Here is a 22882-nt window from a genome sequence, read left to right as displayed (position 1 = left end):
CCTCCTGTTAATTATATGCAAATGTGCATCAAAGGCGAGGAGGAGATCACTAATGTATTTGTCACATCTTAGCTGGTCCTGTCGCGACCAAGTCTAAGCACTGTACTCCATAGCACAAGAGGGATTGAGTGCACTTAGGAGCACGGTGTGGTCTGCTGTTACCAGGAAGAATCCTGTCCAATCTGTGGCATCATTCAAACTAAGGACTTGGGGGAAGTGGAGTAGTGCCCAGTAGTGGATCTGCTACTCCACAAGGTTCGTCTCCGGCTGGAACGGTAAATAATGACCACATCCCAAACTCCCCCGCACGTCCCATGTCCAGGAGCCTCATGCTCTCCTTTCATGGGTCTGTCTTGCTTCCACGACCTTCGCTCCACCAGAATGGCCAGGGTGGTCTCAAGACTTTTCTGAACTGTGCATATTTTTAGTACTTTTGTGATGGTTTTAAGCTGTGCCATTCGCTACCTTATTATTGGCAGTCTTTAAACAGTACGTATAGTTAAATGTAGGATGTTTACTAATCCTTTTGATGCAGACATGCCGACTCATGACCAAGGTTACAACATATGCAGCTCCTGTATTTGAATCTAAGGCAGATATCTACGCCCAAAAGGGAATCTGGCAAAACATATCGACGTACACAGTACAATGTCCGTCCCCGATCGGTCCTATCCTAGCTCCAATGGAAGGTTTGTGCATCAACTGGAAGTCCCTTCACCTTCCTCTGCGAATTCGACCAGAGGAGTACCGCTCTTGCATTGATCCTATAAAAACACGTCAGTCATCCACCACTCTTGAAGCTGAGAGATCAAAAAGCGGAAGTTCTGGAAGCATAAGGGAGGGTGTTCTCGAAGCTTGACGTGAGGGCCCGTGCTTCTGTCGCAGCTCTCCAAGGCTTCCAAACTCCAACCATGATGGTCCGACTTGGCGCTAAACCAAAGGGCCCCATCGATCAAGTGACCAATCAATAAACGGGAACGATGCGCAGGGGGCAAAGACAATAAAAACAAAAGCGCAAAAAAAGAGACTCGTGACCTACCCCTTTCTGATGTACCACTTTGGAGATGGTTCCCTTTTGGGGGCTGCGAATTACTGTTTCCATCTTCATACTCTCAATTACAACCAGCGGCTGGTCTTTTTCCACAACATCGCCTGCCTTGACCTCCACGCGCAGCACCTTGCAGGGCATCGGGGCCAAGACACTGTTGGTGACATCCTTCATGCCCAATGCTTTTTCCATCCATTTGGCCCGTGGGATCGTTAGGCGGTATTGAGTACCTCGCTGGAACGCAACGACGGAATCCCCATCTTGTACCACAGTCGTGTCAAGTCGAGTGTGGGGAAAGAAGGATGTCACGACTTTGGATGCGGGATCGCTATGGCTAGTCACTTGCTCGAAAACACGACTGCCAACCTCGATATCAAACACATTGTTGCCGGTCTGCTTGACACGAACATTGAATTTGGTGCCATCTTTCCGTCCCGGTGTCAGTTCTGCTAGTGTAATCTCTCGTACTTGATAGCTGGGGCTGAATCCGACAGCGGACCCTTCAAAGTTTGCCTGCTTCCCGGTCGCTGATTCGGAGTTGTGGTGTAGACAAGCCAATGCCACTTGTGCAAGTACCTCATCCTCAATCGGGTCCTTGATGAACAATTCATCACGGTGCTTTTCAATGTAACCTGTCTCCACCTCGCCTTTGATGAAATCTGGGCTTCTGCAAACGGATTTGATGAACTCGATGTTGGTGATAGGGCCTGCAACCTCATATTCTTCCAAGGCGGCTGCTAGTTTACGGATTGCCTCTTGCCGCGTGGCACCGCGAACGATCAGTTTTGCAATCATTGGGTCGTAGTGAGCTGAGACTTCATCTCCCGCGACGAAGCCTGCATCTATTCTGACGTCGTCTGACGTCGCAGGAGTGCGAACGTGCAGTAGAGTGCCAGAGTCCGGGATGAAACCTTGGTCCGGATTTTCTGCATATATTCTAGCCTCGATGGCGTGTCCGCGGTGAGCCATTTCAGCTTCAACCTGATCCTGAGTCAATGGCAGAGGGGCGCCCTCCGCGATTTTGATCTGCCAGTGGACGAGGTCCTGACCGGTGACCATCTCAGTAACGGGATGCTCAACTTGCAGCCGAGTATTCATCTCCATAAAGAAGAATTCGCCAGTGTCGTTGTCGAAAATGAACTCGACGGTACCAGCACCCTCGTAGCCTACAGCCAGCGCTGCAGCTCTCGCCTTCGCCCAGATATCCTTTCTGGTTGCGTCTGGTAGATGGGGTGCTGGAGACTCCTCAAGGATCTTCTGATGCCGTCTTTGTATGCTGCAATCTCTCTCTCCCAGAGCGACACAGTTCCCGTACTTGTCTGCGAAGACCTGAACTTCGATGTGACGTGGTGTTGTAATGTACTTCTCAACCAAGACGTGATCGTCTCCGAACGAGTTCATAGCTTCTGATTTCGCAGACTGCAGTTGAGCCTGAAATTCGGCTTTAGTCCTGGCGATACGCATCCCTTTCCCGCCGCCACCTTTGACTGCTTTAATAAGCACAGGGTATTTGATCTTATCGGCCTCGGCTTCGAGGAAGTTCACATCTTGATTTGAGCCGTGATAGCCAGGAACGCAAGGTACACCTGCAGCTGTCATGATCTTCTTTGACTGGCTTCAAGCTATTAGCGAGGCGTAAAAGATGGACCTTCGTGATCGGCATACCTCTTGTCCCCCATATCCTCGATTGCTTTCCATGGGGGACCAATGAAGACTAGACCAGCTTCTGTGCATTTCCGCGCAAACTCCGAGTTTTCACTCAACTACAGACAACAGTGATAAGTGTACAGCGATCGTTTAGTCGTTGGCAGACACTTACAAAACCGTAACCGGGATGTATCGCTTGGCAGCCTTCCCTCTTAGCAATCTCGATGATGCGGTCACCATCGAGATATGCAGAAACTGAGCCGAGATTAAATGCAAATGGTGAGCTCAACGCATGCTGAGCATGTCTGTCGGGATCGGTGTATAGCGTTGTCACTTTAATGCCGTATTGAGAAGCCGTGCGACCTACTCGTCTATAATCTGGTCAGTGGATGTTAATAAAACGTTAAACCATCGTAATCATACAATGCTATCTCTCCTCTGTTGGCAATAAGAACGGAGTCCAGTTTCCTCTGTGGCACATGAGTACTGGCGGCAGTGGACGCTGCTCTTCGTGACCGTCGAGCTGCTGTCGGGCCCATGCGGGAAGAAATGCGGAGAAGAGACGAGAGAGCCATAGTGACAAATTGCTGCTGCTAAACAGCCCTATGTTGAATTTCTGTGCAGGTTCTTCAAAACTCTCAGCATAGTTCAGATACGAGCGAAAGTAGCTTTGAGGAGCTCTCCGGGAGTCTTAAGAAAAATAACGCCCTGGCTCAAGTTCTACCGAAGCATGACAGTAACATCACCCCCTTGAGCCGACGCAAAGCGAAACTGCGGGGAAAATATATGCACGTGACCCTACTCCACCCTGCAATCCATCTCGGCAAGTTCTGCTGGGCGGAAGTCGAAGGGAGACAGCGATCAGCCCCAAGGCACGACGTCACCGTCAATTTTTTTTTTATCTTTTGGGATCGTTTCTGCTATAATTGAGATCAATTGGGATATACGGCTCGTTTGCGCTTCCTGATTGCAAAGCCACTCTTTTCCTTTCTCTCTCTCACGAGGCCTATTTGTCGCCACGGAAAATTTCTGCGCTCACTAGGTCCTTCCAAATTCCAGGCGGCCAAGTTACGCTTTCTCGCCGACGAAGCGGTGCAATTTTATCGCTCTGTGATCTGACTTCGCCAACGTTGTCTCGCCTTTCGAAATGTCAGATGACGAATATCTCGACGAATACGACGATGAAGATGTTTTCTGGATTGAGGAGCCAGATCCAACCATTGCTGTTAGTTTTTGCGCTCGCTGCAGTTTCTGGTTAATTAGCGGATGTGTCCTCGATTATGCTGACGAGCGGATAACGCTATAGGATGACTTGGCTGAAGCCGCTACCCACGACGTGTTGTACTTTGATGATCCCTCCCTCGACGTAGAGGACGTTTACAGTGATTGGGACGAATTGTCCGATGATTATTATGACGACGACCCAACCGTTGAAAAGAGGCGACGGATGATGGATGTATTGAAGAACAACGGATATTCTGGAGGAGTCTTTGACGATATTAAACGACAAGGATTGCTGGAACAGAAGACATTGGTGCACCGGCTACATCGCGGCGGAGTTGGCGCCGAATCACCAGCATTCAAGACAGACCAGGCGTCTTTTCAAGCGGTGGTGTGGAAGAGCTCCGATGATGAAAAAAACACGGTCAACTTGTATAAGCCGGGTGATGGGGAGAAGGTTGCACTGCTGAAGAACTGGCGGGAGGTGTTCCGGCATTCTCATCCTGCCAACGATCGACTACGTCTGCGCAAACTGGGCCATCTCAAGGTGGACAAGGAACATAACCGCTCACGATTAATCGGCACCATATTGCAAAAAGAAAGTCAAAAGGAAGACAGTTCAGACTGCACCTCTGGCGCTTCGCTTCATAATCTTCGCGAAACTGATGCTGCCTCCGACAATAGCCTGGCATCGACTCCTCAGGAGTCTGTGTCGTCGATTCCCCTACACAGGATCAGAGAGATGGAATCAATCACCAGTGTGCCGGTCGTTCCCGAGTTGAACGACTCTGCGCGCTCACTTGAAGACCCGGAAATGGACGATATCACCACGAAACGAGGTGAAGCCGAACCGACCAATGTTGAGGGCAACAATTCATCGCTTTCTTCCGGGAAACATCGGAAACGTAAGGCGTCAGACCTTGCCGAGGAGCATCAGGATACCAGCATCGATGCTCCCAAGAGGTTAAGGTCAGAAAGCAATGTATTGAACACAGCTGGCAAAACAGGGATCGCCGCGACTGCATCGTCGGGCCCAGCCAGAAGGTCAACCAGGCAGAAGACGAATCAGAAATAAACCGGTTCATGAACCGACATGGCCCAAGCTGGCCTATACGTATATTTAGATAATACAAGAATTAGATGCCAAATGATATCGGAATTCTTCTATACATTCATCTTTCATACAGTCCTTCCTCTATGCATATTCTTTGTTAAAAGCGCGCCCGATCACCATCCGTCTGATCTCACTAGTACCGGCTCCGATCTCGTAGAGCTTCGCGTCTCGGAGCAGCCGCCCAGCAGGGATCTCGTTGATGTACCCATTACCGCCCATAAGTTGAATAGCATCCAAAGCACACTCGGTGGCTCTCTCGGCAGCGTACAAGATGGCGCCCGCGCAGTCCTGCGTGCGGATCGAAACCTCGCCGGTAGCTGCGGAGTTATCGATATGTCGTGCCGTAGCATAGGTATAAGAGCGCGATGCTGAAAGCTTGGTATACATATCTGCCAGCTTTCCTTGAATAAGCTGGTTGTGGGCAATGGGAGTTCCGAACTGTTTGCGAGTATGGGTATATGGGAGCACGAGGTCGAGGGCTGCTTGCATGATTCTATTAAATTCCAATTAGCGCCATCATCTTCAGAACATAAATAATTTTCACTGCGAGGGTAGCCTACCCGAGTGGACCAGCGCTCAGGACAAGCCGTTCGAGATCAAGACCTTCCATGAGAACTCTGACGCCCTTGTTCAACTCCCCGAGGAGGTTCTCCTTGGGGACGAAGACATCTTCAAAAACGAGTTCTCCGGTGTTCGATCCACGCATACCGAGTTTGTCAAGCTTGCGCGCGCAGGAGAAGCCCTTGAATGTCTTTTCCACGACGAATGCGGAGATGCCCTTGGAGCCCTTTTCCGGCTCTGTTTTGGCATAGACGACAATATAGTCTGCGTCAGGACCCTAAATCGTAGTCAGGGTCAGTGCCAGTGCTCACACGAGCTGCTGTAGGATTAATTACTACTCACGTTCGTGATCCACATCTTGGTGCCGTTCAGCACCCAACCACCGTCGACTGCTTTAGCAGTCGTCTTCATACTGACAACATCAGAGCCTGCGGAGTGCTCTGACATGGCCAATGCTCCGACCTTCTCACCGGACAGGAGCCCAGGGAGGAACCGAGCCTTCTGGTCTTCAGTACCGTTCAAGGACAGTTGGTTTACGCAGAGCTGCGAATGTGCTGCGTATGACAAAGCGATACTCCCTGCAGACCAAACGAGTCAACCTCAAGTTCGAAAGCAAGCCTTGAAGAGCCGCAACAGGGGCAAATACCTGAAGCTCTGCTGAGTTCTTCCATCACTACACAGTGCGCTTGATAGCCCATGCCAAGTCCACCATACTCCTCGTTGGCAGTGACACCAAGAAACCTAGTGAAACACAATTAGTTCTTGTATGGGACGAAGATGCCTTGAAAGCACTAACCCGGCGTCGCCAAGTTTCTTCCACATCTCTGCCGGGAACTCATTCTGTGAATCTGTCCGAGCGGCGACCTCCTCAGGTATTTCGCGCCCTTGAATACGCATAAGTATCGGAGAAAGGCAGATATAACGTGATAATCGGAAGATGAAAGGTCCACCACATACTCGTAAACTCTTGTACTCGCTCTCTCAGCTCCAGCAGCTCATCCTCGGTGGGCGGTACGAATCCCTTGGGATGTTTGGTTGCCAACGACCTTGATGCGGGGGTGTAGATGAGCGGCGTCCTCACCCTGCAAAGCGTCCGAGACGAAGTCCGAAATAGAGACGCTACTGAAGCCATAGTGAACGAGAATAAACACTCTTCCAAGGGAGATTTGAGAATTCTCAGGTGGCGCAAGAGAATGATGAATATTAGCAGAATCAAAGCCGAGGATGGTTGCATTTACATAGCGATGCGAGGCGGAAAGAAGAGCGGGCCAGCGGCGGGTAAACGCGGCAATCGTCGCTGTTTCTTCTCCGCAGCCGTTAAGCTGGAGTCTGGGGACTCATCGTCATGCCCTTCCTTTTTTCTTCTCCATCAACAACCCGCGGCCTTTCCTCTCTCAAAGTCTTTTTCCACGTTCTTGAGGACATTGTCCTGTCTTCTGAGACCACTCTTAGAATTTCAGGCAAGGCCATGCCATAAATACCCCCGGTCACCTGCTGAACATCAACATTTCCTTTGCTCCACAGTCATCCCCGCAATGCGTGCCCCATCTCCGCTCCTCCGGGGCTTGTGCTCCAGAGCAACCACCCTTCCGTATCCTCGACGACTCCCAGCACAAAGAAACCTGGTTTTAGCATACTCTCGCATCTCGTCACGATCTGTGGCCAACTATACACATCCGCATCATGCCAGCGCCATTTCCGTGCTCCCCACTGCGGTGGACACCACCACCGCTGAATTCCAGGAGAACGCGCAGCAGATGAGAGAGCTGGTGGACCGAATGGCTAGTCTACACAAGACCATTGCACAGGGAGGGCCGCAAAAAGCTAAGGAGAAGCATGTCGCTCGAGGAAAGATGCTCCCGCGCGATCGTGTCACCGCGCTGATTGATCCAGGGACGTCCTTCCTGGAGCTTTCACCCCTAGCTGGCCATAGCGTCTACCCCGGGGAAGACGTTCCCGCTGGAGGCATTATTACAGGCATTGGCCAAGTGGAGGGCGTTACCTGTATGATCGTGGCTAATGACAGCACTGTCAAGGGAGGAACATACTACCCCATTACCGTAAAGAAGCACCTTCGCGCGCAAGCAATTGCCCAGGAGAACAAGCTTCCATGCCTCTACCTTGTCGATTCGGGCGGTGCCAATCTTCCCCACCAGGCAGATGTATTCCCCGACAAGGAGCATTTTGGACGGATCTTCTTCAACCAGGCTAGAATGAGTTCACTCGGGATCCCTCAGATCTCTGTGGTCATGGGCCCCTGCACGGCTGGAGGCGCCTATGTCCCAGCCATGAGCGATGAGACTATCATAGTCGAGAACCAGGGAACTATCTTCCTGGCTGGTCCTCCTCTGGTCAAGGCAGCGACGGGTGAAGTCGTCTCCGCGGAAGATCTGGGTGGTGGCCAGCTGCACAGCACCATCTCCGGTGTCACGGATTACTTGGCCGTGGACGATGCCCATGCCATTGTCCTCGCTCGGAGATCCGTCGCCAATCTCAACTACCCTAAAACAAGCGTACCTCAGGTCTCCGCAGATACCATCAAGGAGCCGCTGTATGACCCGGCCGAGCTCGACGGCATCGTCGGAACCAACCTCCGCCGGCAGATACCAGCGCACGAAGTCATTGCCCGTATTGTCGATGGCAGCGAGTTTGCGGAGTTCAAACGTGACTACGGGACTACCCTTGTGACTGGATTTGCTCGTATCTACGGCCACCAGGTCGGCATCGTCGCAAACAACGGCATTCTATTTTCCGAGTCTTCCCTAAAGGGAGCGCACTTCATTGAACTGTGCGCTCAGCGCAAGATCCCCTTGCTATTCCTTCAGAACATCTCCGGCTTCATGGTCGGAGCAGATGCGGAGAAGGGCGGGATCGCTAAGAACGGTGCCAAACTGGTGACTGCAGTGGCTTGCGCGGACGTTCCCAAATTTACAGTTGTGTTCGGCTCCAGCGCGGGAGCAGGAAATTACGGGATGTGGTAAGCGCCCTTGCTATGCTGTATTTACCTCGAAAGGCACAGTGCACTAGGCTAACTTTGCTCCGTCTCCTATAGCGGCCGCGCATACTCTCCACGACTGATGTTCATGTGGCCCAACGCGAAGATAGGTGTCATGGGGTCCGAACAATTATCTGCTGTCATGGAGGCAGTCGGTAAAACCGCCGATCCCGAACTGAAAGCACGGATCGACCGTGAGTCGGAAGCGATATTTTCTTCCGCTCGTCTCTGGGACGATGGTGTCATTCCGCCAGCACAGACGAGACATGTTTTGGGCCTGAGTCTTGCGGCTGCTCTTGGGGGCAGAGTAGACAAGGATGTGCAGACTCGTTTTGGTGTATTCAGAATGTAAACCTATAGCGTAATTCAGCGGTCATTACTCACGAAAATCGCTTTGTGTACGTTTCATATAGATTGGACCCGTATTCCAGTCAGTAACGGGCAGGAAGCGAACTGTGATGGAGCGGTCAAGTCGGCAAATTCCTCGATTCTTCTAGAAAATATGTGGTATACAAGAATAGTAGGAACATGATACCAAGCTGATGCAATGAAGTCAACCCGATTCTCCTGGAATCGGTTCAGACTGAGCCTCTCAGGAGACCAGGGTAGACAAGAACATGAGGAACGTTGATACCAATTGCAAGAACAACACGGGAGGGACGGTCGAAGAAGGGATAAGAGAAAATCATCAGGAGAGCACTCGACAACTTTTCCAGCCTTTAAAGTCAGGTGGCAACTTGTAATAATGAGAATAGCTCGTTATAGTTGAACAACATTCTACCGTTGGGAAGAGCACGTAAATGGCGTATAGTGTAGCATGATATGGGGCACCTCGTGAGGAAATTGTACGCAATTGATGGGTATGTGTGAGTGTGAAGGATGTCTGTCGAAGCTCAAGATGTACGAGCAGTGATACACAGAACCGATGGACAGGAACGAGCAGGAATTGGACGTTTTGGTGGGGGGTTCTTGCTGCAGTCGTAGCGTTGGTGCTGTTGTCGATTTGGGATTTATAAGATAACGCAGGGGCCCTTTCGTCGTTTCTTTTCTTTCTTCTTATCGTAACGACCGGCGCCTTCACGCTTTCTCGCTGAATTGTCGGAGCCACTGGACGAGTTTCCCTGCATGTCTTTTCTGATTATCTGCCGGCAAAGATCAATAAAGACCTCGTTGACGTTCGCTCTCCTACGCGCTGAAGTTTCATAGTAGGGAGCATTACCCCAGCTCTGGGAAAGTGCGAATGCTCGAGCTCGCGGAACGGCGCGGTCTTCCTCCAGATCGGATTTGTTGCCCACAATGACAATGGGGACTTTTTCATCATCCTTTATCCGGATAATCTGCTCTCTCAGCTCGGACAACTCGTTCAAGGATGACATGCTGGTGATAGAGAATACGAGCAGAAAGCCTTGACCTTGCTTCATGTAAAGCTCCCTGGAGAGTGAAAGAAACAGGGTTAGCACCACGTGGCGAGCTGAAGCTGGCGTCTACATGATAAACATGTTTGGTTGGAAAAGCGAAGAAACCATCGGCAAAGGAGTGAATAAGATAAAATTACCTCATAGCGGCTACAGAATCACGTTAGCCAAAAGGTCATAATATCAAACAGCGGGCGAACTTACTGAACTGCTCGGTCCCTGCCGTATCGAGTCTTTAGAACAATCCAAGCGTCAGTACTCCCAAGCTAACAGCAGTGGCAATTCTCCCAGACAGTAAGATCCTGCGAAAACATACATTTCCAGAATACATTGCCGGCCCTAGAAGAGTCAGCATTAAAAGCGCGGCGCAAACGTCGGAAGCGACTTACATCGACCTCAATCTGCTTTCGATAGGAGTCTTCAATCGTGGGATCATAGCTTTCGATCCACACATTCTGAACGAATTGGGCTGCGGAACATCAGACGGTGTACCTCATTGGTGGTGATCCTTGAATTGGCAACGCAGTTCTCACAGCGAGCAAGAAGGGGGAACAAGGGTGGAATGAGCATGAGAAAAGCACGTACCAGTAAGACAGCTTTTCCCCACACCTCCTACAGCGCAGACAATCGATAATCAGTTAGCCGCAAAATACCTTTTGGGCGTCTTCCGGCAGAAGGAATATATCTACCTGCGCCTAGAACCACAATGTGATATTCCCGTCTAGCAATTGACACATAATAATATCAGTAACCTGTTACGCAGTCTCCCTCAGATGAGGATATCTCTGACAGGACGACTCACTGGGGCCGCATCGAGACTGTACGGACTCTTTCGATAGACAGTCACCCTTTTAGACTTCGCGCAGGTTGTCAGTGCATAGCTCTAACATCAAAGGCACGCAATTGGAGGTGTGCGTTATCTACCTGTCAACGCTGTCGCCAATGTGCTTCGCAGAGGGGTGTAACCAAGTTCGATCGAATTTCGGAGTGCGTTCGGTAGGGTATGTCAAAGGCTCGCTGCTGGTATCCTCGTTTAAATCGTAGCCGGTCGGGTAATGGCCTGATTTCCTGGCTCCCAATGGAAGAGCAAGGGCGAAGATACGCGATCCGTTACATCAGTTTCCAATGCCAATTGCGAAGCAATTCCTCCGACCCAGGGTTATATCGAGCCCTTTAATCAAATCACACCCAGAGGTTCGCCGGTTCGATAATGAGGGACGGTGGTGATTAGGGAACGATGCGCTCGAAAAAAGAAAAAAAAAAAAAAAGGTCAGGGAAAAAGAAGGTTGATGTCAACAGATTGGTTCCAACGTCCGGAGGCTAGGCCGGGCTAGTCTGGTCACTCCTGGTACGACCGAAGAACGGGTGTGGGGAGAGGGGAAGGAGCGATAAGAAGCGGTTCCGTTTCGGAGGAAGGCTTAAGATCAAACAGGTTACTGGACACGATGCAGAATGGTCAACATGGCACGCAATGGAATTGCACGCAAGGGAGGTCACTGACCCTTCCCCAGTTTTCTGGTTTGAACTCAGAATCCGAACGTGACGACTAGGAGGCGGTGAGAATGTGCGATGGTTGTGCGGACACCACGGGCGATCCAATATCCGCGATTAAACTCTAAACCTCAGGAAAAGAAGCGAACGGCCGTGGAATTCTCTTGGAATTCCGTGAGAACTCGATAGGCACCCCCTGTCTTAATGGCATTATTTGGGTCAGCGTTGCAACGAAAGGTTAAACGGTGATGGAGTTGTGGTTACTGGTGTCTCCAAAGGACCTATCAAACTGGCGATGGTGGTGTTGGCGTATGTAATGATGTATTGCTGAAACCACCAGGGAGTGCGGCTTTTTTTTACCCCATGTTCTTCCTGAATCTGGGGAATTCTAATCCAGGAGAAAAAGAGTAACCGGAGAGTCGGTCCTGAGTCCTAGTCATCGACGCTCAGGATACATTTTCACAGTCAGATCAAAAGACGGACGTATGGCACGCTTGGGTTGAACGCTGCCACGAACGTCTCAGATCCACGGGGAAGGGAAAGAGATGGCGGCAAGTCAAACATGACAATGCCATATTGATGATTACTAGGGAAACTCATCCGTCATGTTCAAATGATGTGACCAGGCAACCCCTCTGATACACCGGGTGGAGGGAAGGTAAGGGAAACGACGGGAGTGTAGAGATGAAGGCCTAAGTTGGGCTACTTACAGTCCGAAGTGAAGTCCAATATTCGGCTGAAATAGGAAAGAAGTCACTCAATGAGATAATCGATAGAGATTAATAGGACTATTTGTGGCGTCCAGGATGACAGAAGGTGTCTGCTGGGGTTTATAATCGGGCACCAAAAGCAGGTTTTGTGGGAACGGCAGATTCAGTAGATCCAGTATGTACATACTCTCCAAGATCGTCCGTAGGTGTCTTCGGGGAATCATTGAGTTATAATGATGCCAGAGGATTGAGAGTCATAGAATGAGAATTTCTGCTTGGCGCTTCAAAATCGAGAATCTACATGATGGCACCAGGGTTGCAGACAACCTCCCACCATTCAATGGAGATGCCAGGAAAGTCCTTGAAACATACACATATTTTTTTTTGAGAGAACTTACCTGTCAACTCTTTTCCGACATCGGCTCAGTAGTTTGTCTGCCATCGCGGTTGTATGAACCTATCGGCTGGGTCTAGAGCTGCAGATAATTGACGTAGATGATGTTGACAAACATGACAACTCAGTCTGCCAGGAACACGTACCTAAGGTAGGATTACGCCAGACGCCATTACATCCTGAAGCGGCACTGTACATTGGAAGGCCATACTAACACCCGAGCATTGGTATTCAAGGAAGAATCATTCGGAAAGAGGGGCATGGTGAGGGAGCGTAAGTCTGTGCCTCTATCATATGACTGACGCTTGACAGGTCGAATCATGACTGGGACAGATCTCGATGATAACAGTATATGTGGATACATCGGAGATATTCTTATTATCTGTACAGATGCAACGTAGTATGCGGGTGCCTGGCATTCACTCTGCGTCTGTCCATCAAACACAGACAGGACGCTCTGCCAATCATTGTGTCACACATAGGTAGTCCGCACACATCGTCAGACATCCCTTCAATTTTCCACGGGGATACGTTTGCATTTTGTGGTCTGCTAGCCGCTATAGCCTCGACACAATGATACAACATGGCCTGTCTTATGGCTTCTTAAGGCGGATGTCATGGTACCATTGATGAGAATGTACCACTGAAGCCAACACGATTGGAAAAGTCAGGCAACGCAACATACTTTGTAAGCGCTATTTGGAGCTGAGTCTAGTTATGGACAGATCTATGGTATATAACTGAACGGAGAGTTGGCGCAAGCTCTGACGTAATTGTCCAACGGATACCAAGCAACCAAAAATCGCTGAATCCATAGTATCCCCGTACATCCACAGCAAAATAGACGGGAAGACGTGACCGCTATAAAAGAATAAAAGGCATGGTAGCAGCAGGTTTTCCTTGAAGCTGTAGGTTATATCAAGCCGTTGGTCTGTCTGACTGCTATGTGCCCTTGCTTTCCGCTATATTCTCCGGAGCCGTACCGCTCAAGAGCCTCAAAAACGTGTCCAAACACCTGTTGGTCCACGTCTCTTGCCCAGAGGAAATCCAAGTGCTCATAACTTGGAATCGACTTGGCCACGGTGCCTTGTGGGAGCTCTCGCAACATCGCCCCGATATCAATCAGACTGTCACTTCCACCGTATAGGAGAACAACCGGGGTCTTGATGTTCCTCGTGGGGTACTTGACCGGTTTGTAAAATCGTTGACTTGCCACAACGCTGAACGGAGCATGGACTTCATCATCGTACATTTGAAAGGTCCTATGCCGCATGATTTGAAACCAATGCACCACCGACTTTGTGCTAGTGAACGAATAGAGGTGCAGGTAACTTGCCAGCTTCTGATAGCGGCTGATGTTCTTGCCCTCCCAATCGAAAAGAATTGAAAGCGATGCGTCGATTATTCGAACGAAGATTGGAGGGTAGAGGATTGTCTGCCACATAGGGGTGGAACTGAGGATGCTGCGTCTACCAAAGAGGAGAAACAGAAAGTTAGGTGAAGCCTTCATCAACGAGTCCACGATACGATTCCGCAGTCCTGAGGGCGCCATTGCAGGTGCAAGGGCTACAAAGACGTCTATCTGCTGATTGAGCAACGGATGAATCGATAGAGCCGCAAAGGCCTGTGCTGTTCCTTGCGAGAACCCGATATACGACAAGGAAGCCTGTCCTGTCACATTCAGAATGTAGTTAATGCTGTCGGGGATATCGTAGAACGCAAACTCGTCCATCGAAAAGCCCCAGAACTTAGTGGACAGGGGAGAGTGACGGATAGACTTCTTAGAATATTTGTTGCCACGATTGTTCCCAAGCCAGACATCGTATCCTCTCTCCACTAGCTGAAAAGGGAGACATCGTTGAGCATCCGTCAAACACACCCAGACTTCGCTGCACATCAAAAGACCGTGATGGAGGTAGACAACCTTTTTCTCAAGGGTTCCCTCCCCCCGGTTGACGAGGCGACCTTCCTCGCCTCTGCGATAGGCCAGGCGGTGTAGACCTATCAGAAAGCCATCCTTCGTCTGCACGATGTGCTCCTCCGCCTCATATCCGAAAATGGCACAAATGTCTGCAAAGTTGGAGGCCTGCGCGACCTGTGCAGCGATCTGCTCCTCGTTGCCACGCTTGTATAGTCTCTCTGCCGGGATCAGGAAATTAAATATGGCCTTGGAACGATTGTGACAGAACTCGATCACAGGCTCCGCTTCTCTAGATTAGCCCCTTATCCTCAACGTGCCTTGAATAGCAATTGGAGGCTGTGAAAACTGAGACCCGAGGCGCCTCCTTAGTATACTTACGCAGCAAGAATGTAATAAAATGTATGACCCATTCCAGCAGCACTAGAATCAAGGACGCGAAAAGCGCAAGGTATTCGAACCAAAACAGTCGTCCGATCAGTGGCATGGCCATGGTGATGTTATGTTGACCACCTGCTCTGGCGGATGTGGTTCAATGAAGGGGATTGGAAATAACACTCGCAGTCATCGGCGCCGACTAACATGATGCGCTGGATCAAGGGTCAAACGAGAATGCTTCATGGTCAATGGTTCGTCTTTTATGAGATCAACCAAGACCTCGACGTCATGCGGCATCGCACCGTCCATTTTCATGTGATGCTTACCTAATCCGGGGACAAGCAGAAGCCAAAGAGGGCTAGCCCGGATTTTCGCCGCCAAGGAGATTCCGACGATCTGATACCAGACAGTTTGATTGTGGTTCGTCAGGACAGCCCATCGACGCGCTTTCTGCACAACTGCACGATGCCGAGCTCATGCAGAGATATAAGTGAGTAATTCTCAATTTACTTATAACCATTGGGGCGTTTCCCACGAGCCACGTTCCACGTCCCTTCCGTGATTCTCACCATCAATGCGACATATCTGGATGCTAATGAGTTTGGCGGCTTTTCTCAGGAGACGCACTGGCGCAATGCCTGCAAGAGTCGGACTGCATCATGGTCCAGCGGCACACCCCGCGTGAATGCTTGAGCACCCCTCTCGTCGATGAACTGCCTATGAAATGCCAACAGCTGCGGAAAGGATTCAGCGAGTGCAAGTGAGTGGAACCGACGTATGTGCTGTAATTGCAGTGGATAGCGCTGACAACGGGCACGATCTAGGCGTGGGTTGATCGACATGCGAAAGCGATTCCGTGGAAATCAGCCCATTTCAGTTTCCAGGGAGCTCGAAGGAGGCAAATCCCAGTCCCACCAGCAACTATACGCCGGCAAGCCCGCCTTCGAAACCGTTAAGGAGATCAGTGGAAATGAAGTGCAGATGGACCCTGAGAAGACTAGGGGACTATAATTTTCAAGCTCGCGACTCACGATACTGGCTAGATGCCTACATCCGCTGTCCTGAATTAAACCACCTTTTTTTGCTCTCATCTCCTGGCATGGTTTGGAGTTTCCAGTTGGCGGAATGTTTGTGCTTCCCGATTTTTGTGTAACACTACTGGTTTACGGCATATGACTGTACATACTTTTGAATTATGGCTTTCCGGCGTAAGTACACACTTCATTGTGAACTATCATTCGTGAAATTCTACAGACGATTATTGCGTCTTCTTTGTGTTTAACGCAGCGGCAGAAGGTGCTGAGTAAAGCCACGCAACGACGAACACCAAGAAGCCAGCGATGACGGACCACAGACCCGCAATCCAGACCCATCCACCGCTGATCTTCCAGCTTCGGGGGTACTCGTTATGAGCGAAATGACGAACGGTCACCTCAAGTTTTTCTTCGATGTTGGTGAGGAACGGACGCTTGTAGTTCACTCGGAAGGAGAAGATTCCATGCTGATCGGGTGTGGTGAATCGTGTGCTGTAGACTGTACTGTTATCCGTTTGGCGGACGGGTTCCAAGTTCAAGCGATGGAAGGGAGACAACATGGTAAACTCAAGCTGGACGGCATCGCCAGTCGGAACCCTGAAGGGCACGTAACGATCATAGTCGTACTCGGAAAGCTCAATGCTAAAGACCTATTGAGAAGTGTGAGTATGCAAAAAAGGCAGTGGAACCTCAAAGGGCTGTCTCGTACAGTTTCGTTCTTGACCCGATAGATCTTAGGGTTCAGCTTCTCGGGAGTGATTTCACCATCTTCAGCCAGATGATGCTCAACCTTTCCGACTTTGAGCACTCCGGTTTCTTTGAATGTCCATGCGGTAAGCTGCTTGGCGAACTCCTGGTTGACCGTCTCCGTCTGCTTCCCATCGCCGGGAGCCCTGACAGTCGCAGAAAACCACTGATCCTGCAGACTCTCCACGGAGCCCAGGACAGTGAACCGAGCAGAGTTTCTAGCCTGCATGGCCGAGACCAGAGCCAACTGCGAACCTGTAGCTGCAACATCCTCAACTGATGACGCGTCCTCCTTGGGGTTGTAACTGTATGCAGTGGCGGGCGCTCGCAGAATAGGCGCGATGAGAGGGTTTGCGTCACCTAGGGTGTGGGGGACGGCCCTGGGAAAAGCTACGACGCCTTCCCCATCAAAGAAAGCCTTGGTGTCAGACCTCAGCTTGCCTGGTCGCTGGAGTAGCAAGACATCATGCTTATCAGAAGCAGAGAGTGTATCGTAGTTGAAGTGATCGACGGTGACAGAGGAACGATCGACAGGGAGATGGAGATCGAGCTCCAGCAGCAACGAGCTGATAGCGCTGGCGGTTGTGGACTTGCCGGACAAGGCGAGGAGGACGTTGCCGTCCTTGTTCAGGAATTCAAGGATGTTCTTGGGGGTAAGGGAGGGTCCATAGCCTGGTCAAGAGGTCAATTGAGATGTACAAAGCAGATCATATGGACATTTGTAAGTGTAGCGCTCACCCTTTGACTTGGGAGGCAGAAGAAGTAGATGGTCGTAGACTCGGTCTCCAAGCTCGAACAGGCTGAGCTTGTCATCCTTGGGGGATTCGAAGGCGAGGTTATATCCTCGAGCTACCAATTAATGGTTAGATTGTTAAACGCAGAAGTTCAGTAAGTTAGAGCACCTTCTAGATCTCCCCATAATTTCGAGTATAATTCCTTTTCTGCGGCATCTTCCAAAACAACCAGCAGACGACTGCCCGAGCTACTTAACGCATGCACACCTGCCAAGAAGCAGAATGCCAGAAGAGTGAGGCACCACCGCATGGTATATCAAATTCCGCACAGCGGAGCGGGCAATTGACTGAAAGGAAAATCGCTGCAGTCCAGGAAAGAGAAGGGAAAGAAGAGGGAAATGAATTGATAGAGGAGAGTATCCTCTGGAGGAGCTTCGTCAGTTGCGTTTAGTTAGAGAGAACGGGCAACGTGTTTGGACCGAGAGTGCCAAGACCTCTTCGCCGCTTTGAACTGCGCAATCGTCGGCCGTCGTCGCTCACAACCTCCATTCGACGATATCCCGCCTCTCCGTCACGATACCCGCCCCTCTGGCGCGATTTAACCAAGTCTCAAACAATTGGAATTCTCGGAAGACAGAATACGTGATTTGAGCCGAGCTTCGCTCAATTGATTCTTTGATCCAATCCGTCCGTCACGCTCCACGACCTTCAACCGAATTTCGCAAAATCCTTTTGATCGTCGACCTCGACCTTCGTCTCACAACCATGACTACTCCCCAATTCTGGTCGACTCCTCTCCGGTACCTGCGCTGGGCCTCGCATGAGAAGCCAGCTATCTTCTACTCCTTGGTCGTTGGAGCGACAGGTCCTCTCATGCTGGTCACCCTTCCCCCCATCAGACGGTTCTTCGGTGATGTTGACCCGGAACCTATTCCATTGACCTATCCCCGTAAGGACCTCCGATATTTTCTGCTTTCCTTATGCTCTTCTGCGATGTATTCTCGGTCGCTGTGGCGCTCGCATGCTAACATATTCAATCCCTAATCTCAGTTCCCCAGGGACCACGGAACAGCCCGCAAGGCTACGATGACGAATAGAATATTTCACGGGGAGAACGAGCAAAATTGATTTGACTTGCTAGAATACTCTTCACTTGGGCAACTCGAGTTGTAACAGTGTCAGACGTCGATACGCTTTGTCGGGCACTGATGACAGACAATCCATTACCGGGGCTGCGTCAATCGGAAGTGCTTGCGGGTTATCATCTTTTATATTGAGTAACCAACGCAGAGCCTTTCAGGCCGTTTACCTACCACCAGATGTCTTCATACTCGTGAACCCCCATGTTGAGCTTGACAGTGCGAGTGCAGCGGTGTATTGTACATGAAAATGATTTAGAGCGCAGGCACTTCCATTCTCGTTTGAACTGACTTTTTTTTACTTCTCTGCATATTCGCATCTCCTTCGAATATCGCTGCATATTGCAGGTTTGATTTCGTCCCTCTTAGATCACATCTCTTGCGCAGATGCCGTTGTAGGCGGAGCCCATCGAGCAGGTCCGTGGCTTCACGAAGCTCCTTAATATGTCTTGTCTGGCTCAAGGAGTGTCGGCGACGGGAGTCGTTAAAAATGAAGGAAGACGCAACTAAGATACTTGGGCTCTGAAATTGGGATTTTCAGCAATCGTGCTAGAAGTTAGACGTCGTCAACGTGCAGCTAAGACGACTCATTACTAAACCCGCGTTTGCCGGATCTTTAACGCATTGAGTAAACTAATCGTTGATGAAAACGTAGCTCCGAATGCCTCGTACCTTTTCATGTTTTACACCTAGTTTGACCAGTCTCTGGAGAGTGAATAAAAAAAGGGCCGACGACAATGCTTGGAGTCGACCTTCAATAACCTGAGGGGGAAACAGCGATTGATTGCCGAGTGTCAACCATAAACATCCATTGAATAGCCACAGAAAGGAATAACGCCATATATGCTCATATCTACATATAAATCGTGGACAACATCACCCAAACATCCAAGCTCCTAACTGATGCTTTTCTTTTGGATCAGCCAGATGCTCCCATCAGAACCAGGACTGCGATAAAAGGCCGTTACACTCCTCGACCCGAACGAAAATAAACCAGAATAAACATGAGAAAACAGACAACCAGGACACCAGCGAGCAGGCAGATTGGGGACGTTCCTCAGGACAGGAGAAAAGTATATTGAACAAAGTGCTCGAAGACCGCCGATACAATGCAAAGCCAAAAAGCCACCTTTAGGAACTCGTCGCAGAGAGGTCTCTTCCAGCCATCCCCATCAATGGTATATGGCAGGCCGGCATCAAGAGTTGGATGCCATTAGCCAGCCAAGGAAAGTATCGGCGACTAGCGCCGCCTGAGATGCCAGGTGAAATGTAACGGAAATTCCAAGGTTTATCCGCGGCGAATTGTCCCGGACTATAAGAGTGGCTCCACAAGCTTGCAAGTCGGACATGAAGGCTTTTCTCAAGACATCCCCTCCGGCTTGGAATTCCCCAATGGCAAAATAAACAAGACAGAGACCCCGTAGAACAGCCAGGACTAATATGCGCAGTACTCCAGGATGATTCTGTAGATTCATTATTTTCCAGGGTTGATTTACCCAGGATAGCCAAGGGTTTGTGACGGTTCCTTGGAGGTATCATGATATAAGCAGGGAAAAAATGGCATCAACTTTTGTCTCTCTACCGGGTTCGACGCGGGGCCTGGCTCTCTCTTGTTGCCTGTGGCCTGTTGCGGTCGAACTCCGGGGTATATCTGGGATCCATTCCTATCCGGGGATCGGGAGCTGTTGTGGCAGGGTAAGTCATTCCAGAGGTGACCGGGGAATAGTCCGACTCAGTTTCATAGCCAGGTCCTGTGTAGCGTGGAGCATTACTTCTCCCGTTCTCATAGGGGTAGCCAGTGTTGCTCGTGTAGGTGTATGATGGGTGCATGTCGGCAGACACTGCGGGCTGGCCTGGAGCAGAGTAAGGGACTTGCGGAGGGTAGGGATTCTGTCCTGCCGCAAAAGGCGAATGACTTGAAGGATATGATGATGGAGCTGTGTATGAGGGGCTCTGGGTTGCACCGTACGGGGCCTGAGTGTATGGATCCACATAGGGTTGACTAGGTGGTTGAGAGTACGCAGGTGGTGGAGATGGGCCTGCTTGCTGGCGCACTTCATGAATAGAAGAAGATGCGTAAGGCGCTGGGACCACGTTAGGGGTTGGACGAACGTTGTAGTCGTGAATGTAACTACCTCTTGGATAGCCTTGGTCAGCGCGACGCATGACGTCTGCTTCCCAGCGAGCGGAGTCCGCTTTGAGATCAGCAATCATTTCCTAAACGTAACAGTCAGCTGAAGTCTCCTCTTTCTTCCTTTCACTGGGCTTTCAATAGATTTCGCACTGAGAAGGGGGGGGGTTTGTTTTCGACATACAGAAGTCAGATTTCGATAAGCACGGATGAAGTAACCCTGACGACCCTGTTCGCAAAGAGTCAGTAGGAGAGCAAACGGTAGGTTTTGACAGATTGAACTGCCTGGGTGGATTTTAAGATAGGGGAGACTGGGAACAGACATTATGGTTTCCGGGTCTTACGAGTGCATCATTTCCAAGGTAACGGCAAATGTCTGCTTGGATGACTTCCCGGCTAATTCCATCACCAGGGATAAAGTACTCGTTCTGACGCTCCGGGCGTCCTTCATATCCATGGCGTCCAGTCATTTTGTCCCAGGGAGTAGGTATCCGGTATTAAGTGATTAAATGCAATGGATCCAAGTGGCCACAACGAAGTCCAGGGCGGTATAAAACAAGTAGCCGAGGTATCCAGGAAGTGGGAAGTTGATAAGATGCTCTCTTGGGTTGATTGCAAAAGAAACAGCACAAGTACGGTTCTATTAGGCCGTGTCCAGGGAACTTCCAAGGCTGATGGTCAAGGCTAATCCGATATTTCCTTCCGCCTCGCAAAAGCACACGCTTAAAATGCAAGCTTCAAAGACGTGAACTGCTGGTTTGGTGATTATTACCAGGAAAAGTAGAAATCCAGGTAGTGCGTATTTGTCCACGGACGGCTGTCTAAGGGCTGTCTTCCAAGATCCTGAAGTGATTTCCTTTTTGTTTTTCTCTCTCTAGAGTGATTTAGATTCAAGGACCGGGACCAAGTCATGCAAGGGAAAAGTCGAAATTCAGGCCGGAATGGATGACCGAGGATCTAGGAGAGCGGGGATCAGGGGTGAAGCTTTGCGTGGGGTTTCTCTCTCCGGTTTGGTGGTGAGTCTGGTACCTCCAACACTTCAAGATTTGTATGAGAATTCTTCGGGCTGGCCGGGGAAAAAAATTGCCAGGTTGCGCACTAGAAGGGACAGAAGGGAAGAAAGAAGAAGAGGAACAAAATATCTACGTGGGAGAGATGAGAAAGGGACGGGGAGATAAGAGAGGCTAAACACGCCAGCTCAGCGCACAGAGGGAGAGAGGGGGTGTGGGCATTGGCACATTGGCAAGGGAAAACAAGGGCTGGTGGGTTGTGTTTGTGCTCATTCGATTCGACCAAGGGCGCGGTTGGCCATTTGGGCTGTTGGGCCGGCGTATTGGGCTGCCTAACCTTGTCTGGTGCCACGACGACTCCACCTTGTCATTGGTGAGAATTCAGAAAATAATAATGATCGAGGCGAAAAGAAAGGTAAAAAGGAAGAAAATACGAAAAGGAAAAATAATAATGATTAAGAACTGGCCTACCTTGTTACCTAGTAAGCAGATACTTACTCCGTACTGTACGAGACTACCTCAGTTCCAAGGTACCTACCTGTCGAGAGAGGACTGACATCTGATGACTGTGTTAAAGTGTCCCCAAGACATGCATGGTGACAAATACGGCCTGCAAAAGAGGAATTTCCTAGGTGTAGGTAGTCGCGCTTCCCGAAAAAATAATGTTTGGACGCCGTCCGTCTGGCCAGTAGTGTCTAGATAAGGCAGGAGGCAAAATGAGACTCTTCGGGAAGTCTTATTGATGGTCTATTGGCTATGATTCAATAGATCAGGAATATGAAGAACCTAACTCGAGTGATGCAGATCAAGGTGTCAAGTTGCACTGAATATACCTGCTGTCATACTACCTAGCCTTCCAGCCAGCGGATAGAAGAAGAGGTGGGAAATTTGAGACTCGAGAAAGGCAACACTGAGTTGGAGGTAGATAGAAACATGCACATAACGTATCAACGGAGTATCTAGAGGCTGCGTAGCCGCACTATGATACTCAATGCTTTGTCCGTCCCTTTAGGGGTGATAAGGTAAATCTGTCCCTAAGTCTTTTCCAGTTTTCGCTTATATATCTGAATCATTGTTTAATCGACCGAGTGACTCATTTCCGTAGCTCGCACTTCGAAGAGTTCCTGAAAACACCTCATATGCATGTCCAGTTGTTCCAGTTTGGAATCTATTGTACAGTTTCTAGCTCAAGATA

General features: G+C 50.0%; 10 protein-coding genes across 10 annotated transcripts; 4 read left to right on the top strand and 6 right to left on the bottom strand.

Moving 5' to 3' along the window:
- Window positions 1–698: 698 nt before the first annotated feature.
- Window positions 699–3270, bottom strand: Aud_006006 (acetyl/propionyl/methylcrotonyl-CoA carboxylase subunit alpha; the record flags this gene model as incomplete). The annotated part of the gene is made up of 5 exons (XM_043290915.1): window positions 699–764; window positions 1040–2663; window positions 2714–2811; window positions 2868–3066; window positions 3119–3270. The coding sequence occupies 5 exons, from the start codon at window positions 3268–3270 to the stop codon at window positions 699–701; spliced, it is 2139 nt and encodes a 712-aa protein (XP_043146850.1).
- A 572-nt stretch (window positions 3271–3842) lies between these two features.
- On the top strand, window positions 3843–4991 carry Aud_006005 (uncharacterized protein; the record flags this gene model as incomplete). The annotated part of the gene is made up of 2 exons (XM_043290914.1): window positions 3843–3920; window positions 4002–4991. 2 exons carry the CDS (start codon window positions 3843–3845, stop codon window positions 4989–4991), a joined length of 1068 nt encoding a protein of 355 aa, XP_043146849.1.
- A 120-nt stretch (window positions 4992–5111) lies between these two features.
- On the bottom strand, window positions 5112–6723 carry Aud_006004 (isovaleryl-CoA dehydrogenase; the record flags this gene model as incomplete). The annotated part of the gene is made up of 6 exons (XM_043290913.1): window positions 5112–5523; window positions 5591–5868; window positions 5934–6169; window positions 6238–6332; window positions 6388–6475; window positions 6549–6723. The coding sequence occupies 6 exons, from the start codon at window positions 6721–6723 to the stop codon at window positions 5112–5114; spliced, it is 1284 nt and encodes a 427-aa protein (XP_043146848.1).
- A 403-nt stretch (window positions 6724–7126) lies between these two features.
- On the top strand, window positions 7127–8938 carry Aud_006003 (putative 3-methylcrotonyl-CoA carboxylase, beta subunit (MccB); the record flags this gene model as incomplete). The annotated part of the gene is made up of 2 exons (XM_043290912.1): window positions 7127–8568; window positions 8644–8938. The coding sequence occupies 2 exons, from the start codon at window positions 7127–7129 to the stop codon at window positions 8936–8938; spliced, it is 1737 nt and encodes a 578-aa protein (XP_043146847.1).
- A 658-nt stretch (window positions 8939–9596) lies between these two features.
- Aud_006002 (putative RAS small monomeric GTPase (Rsr1)) lies at window positions 9597–10571 on the bottom strand (the record flags this gene model as incomplete). The annotated part of the gene is made up of 6 exons (XM_043290911.1): window positions 9597–10017; window positions 10142–10151; window positions 10206–10234; window positions 10318–10340; window positions 10391–10470; window positions 10535–10571. The coding sequence occupies 6 exons, from the start codon at window positions 10569–10571 to the stop codon at window positions 9597–9599; spliced, it is 600 nt and encodes a 199-aa protein (XP_043146846.1).
- Window positions 10572–13509: 2938 nt separating this feature from the next.
- Aud_006001 (sterol esterase) lies at window positions 13510–15007 on the bottom strand (the record flags this gene model as incomplete). Its single annotated transcript, XM_043290910.1, has 2 exons — window positions 13510–14801; window positions 14896–15007. The coding sequence occupies 2 exons, from the start codon at window positions 15005–15007 to the stop codon at window positions 13510–13512; spliced, it is 1404 nt and encodes a 467-aa protein (XP_043146845.1).
- Window positions 15008–15357: 350 nt separating this feature from the next.
- Aud_006000 (PET191 family protein) lies at window positions 15358–15903 on the top strand (the record flags this gene model as incomplete). Its single annotated transcript, XM_043290909.1, has 3 exons — window positions 15358–15382; window positions 15511–15652; window positions 15717–15903. The coding sequence occupies 3 exons, from the start codon at window positions 15358–15360 to the stop codon at window positions 15901–15903; spliced, it is 354 nt and encodes a 117-aa protein (XP_043146844.1).
- Window positions 15904–16150: 247 nt separating this feature from the next.
- Window positions 16151–17717, bottom strand: Aud_005999 (dolichyl-diphosphooligosaccharide-protein glycotransferase; the record flags this gene model as incomplete). Its single annotated transcript, XM_043290908.1, has 4 exons — window positions 16151–16576; window positions 16636–17345; window positions 17412–17522; window positions 17576–17717. The coding sequence occupies 4 exons, from the start codon at window positions 17715–17717 to the stop codon at window positions 16151–16153; spliced, it is 1389 nt and encodes a 462-aa protein (XP_043146843.1).
- A 455-nt stretch (window positions 17718–18172) lies between these two features.
- On the top strand, window positions 18173–18504 carry Aud_005998 (NADH:ubiquinone oxidoreductase subunit NDUFA3; the record flags this gene model as incomplete). Its single annotated transcript, XM_043290907.1, has 2 exons — window positions 18173–18356; window positions 18458–18504. The coding sequence occupies 2 exons, from the start codon at window positions 18173–18175 to the stop codon at window positions 18502–18504; spliced, it is 231 nt and encodes a 76-aa protein (XP_043146842.1).
- A 1620-nt stretch (window positions 18505–20124) lies between these two features.
- Window positions 20125–21147, bottom strand: Aud_005997 (putative transcription factor RfeG; the record flags this gene model as incomplete). Its single annotated transcript, XM_043290906.1, has 3 exons — window positions 20125–20763; window positions 20862–20906; window positions 21022–21147. The coding sequence occupies 3 exons, from the start codon at window positions 21145–21147 to the stop codon at window positions 20125–20127; spliced, it is 810 nt and encodes a 269-aa protein (XP_043146841.1).
- Window positions 21148–22882: the final 1735 nt, after the last annotated feature.

This window comes from Aspergillus udagawae (genome assembly GCF_001078395.1).
Source record: "Aspergillus udagawae IFM 46973 DNA, scaffold_4, whole genome shotgun sequence".
Taxonomy (NCBI): domain Eukaryota; kingdom Fungi; phylum Ascomycota; class Eurotiomycetes; order Eurotiales; family Aspergillaceae; genus Aspergillus; species Aspergillus udagawae.
Note: the sequence above shows the minus strand (reverse complement) of the source record. Positions and strands in the feature narration are given on the sequence as shown.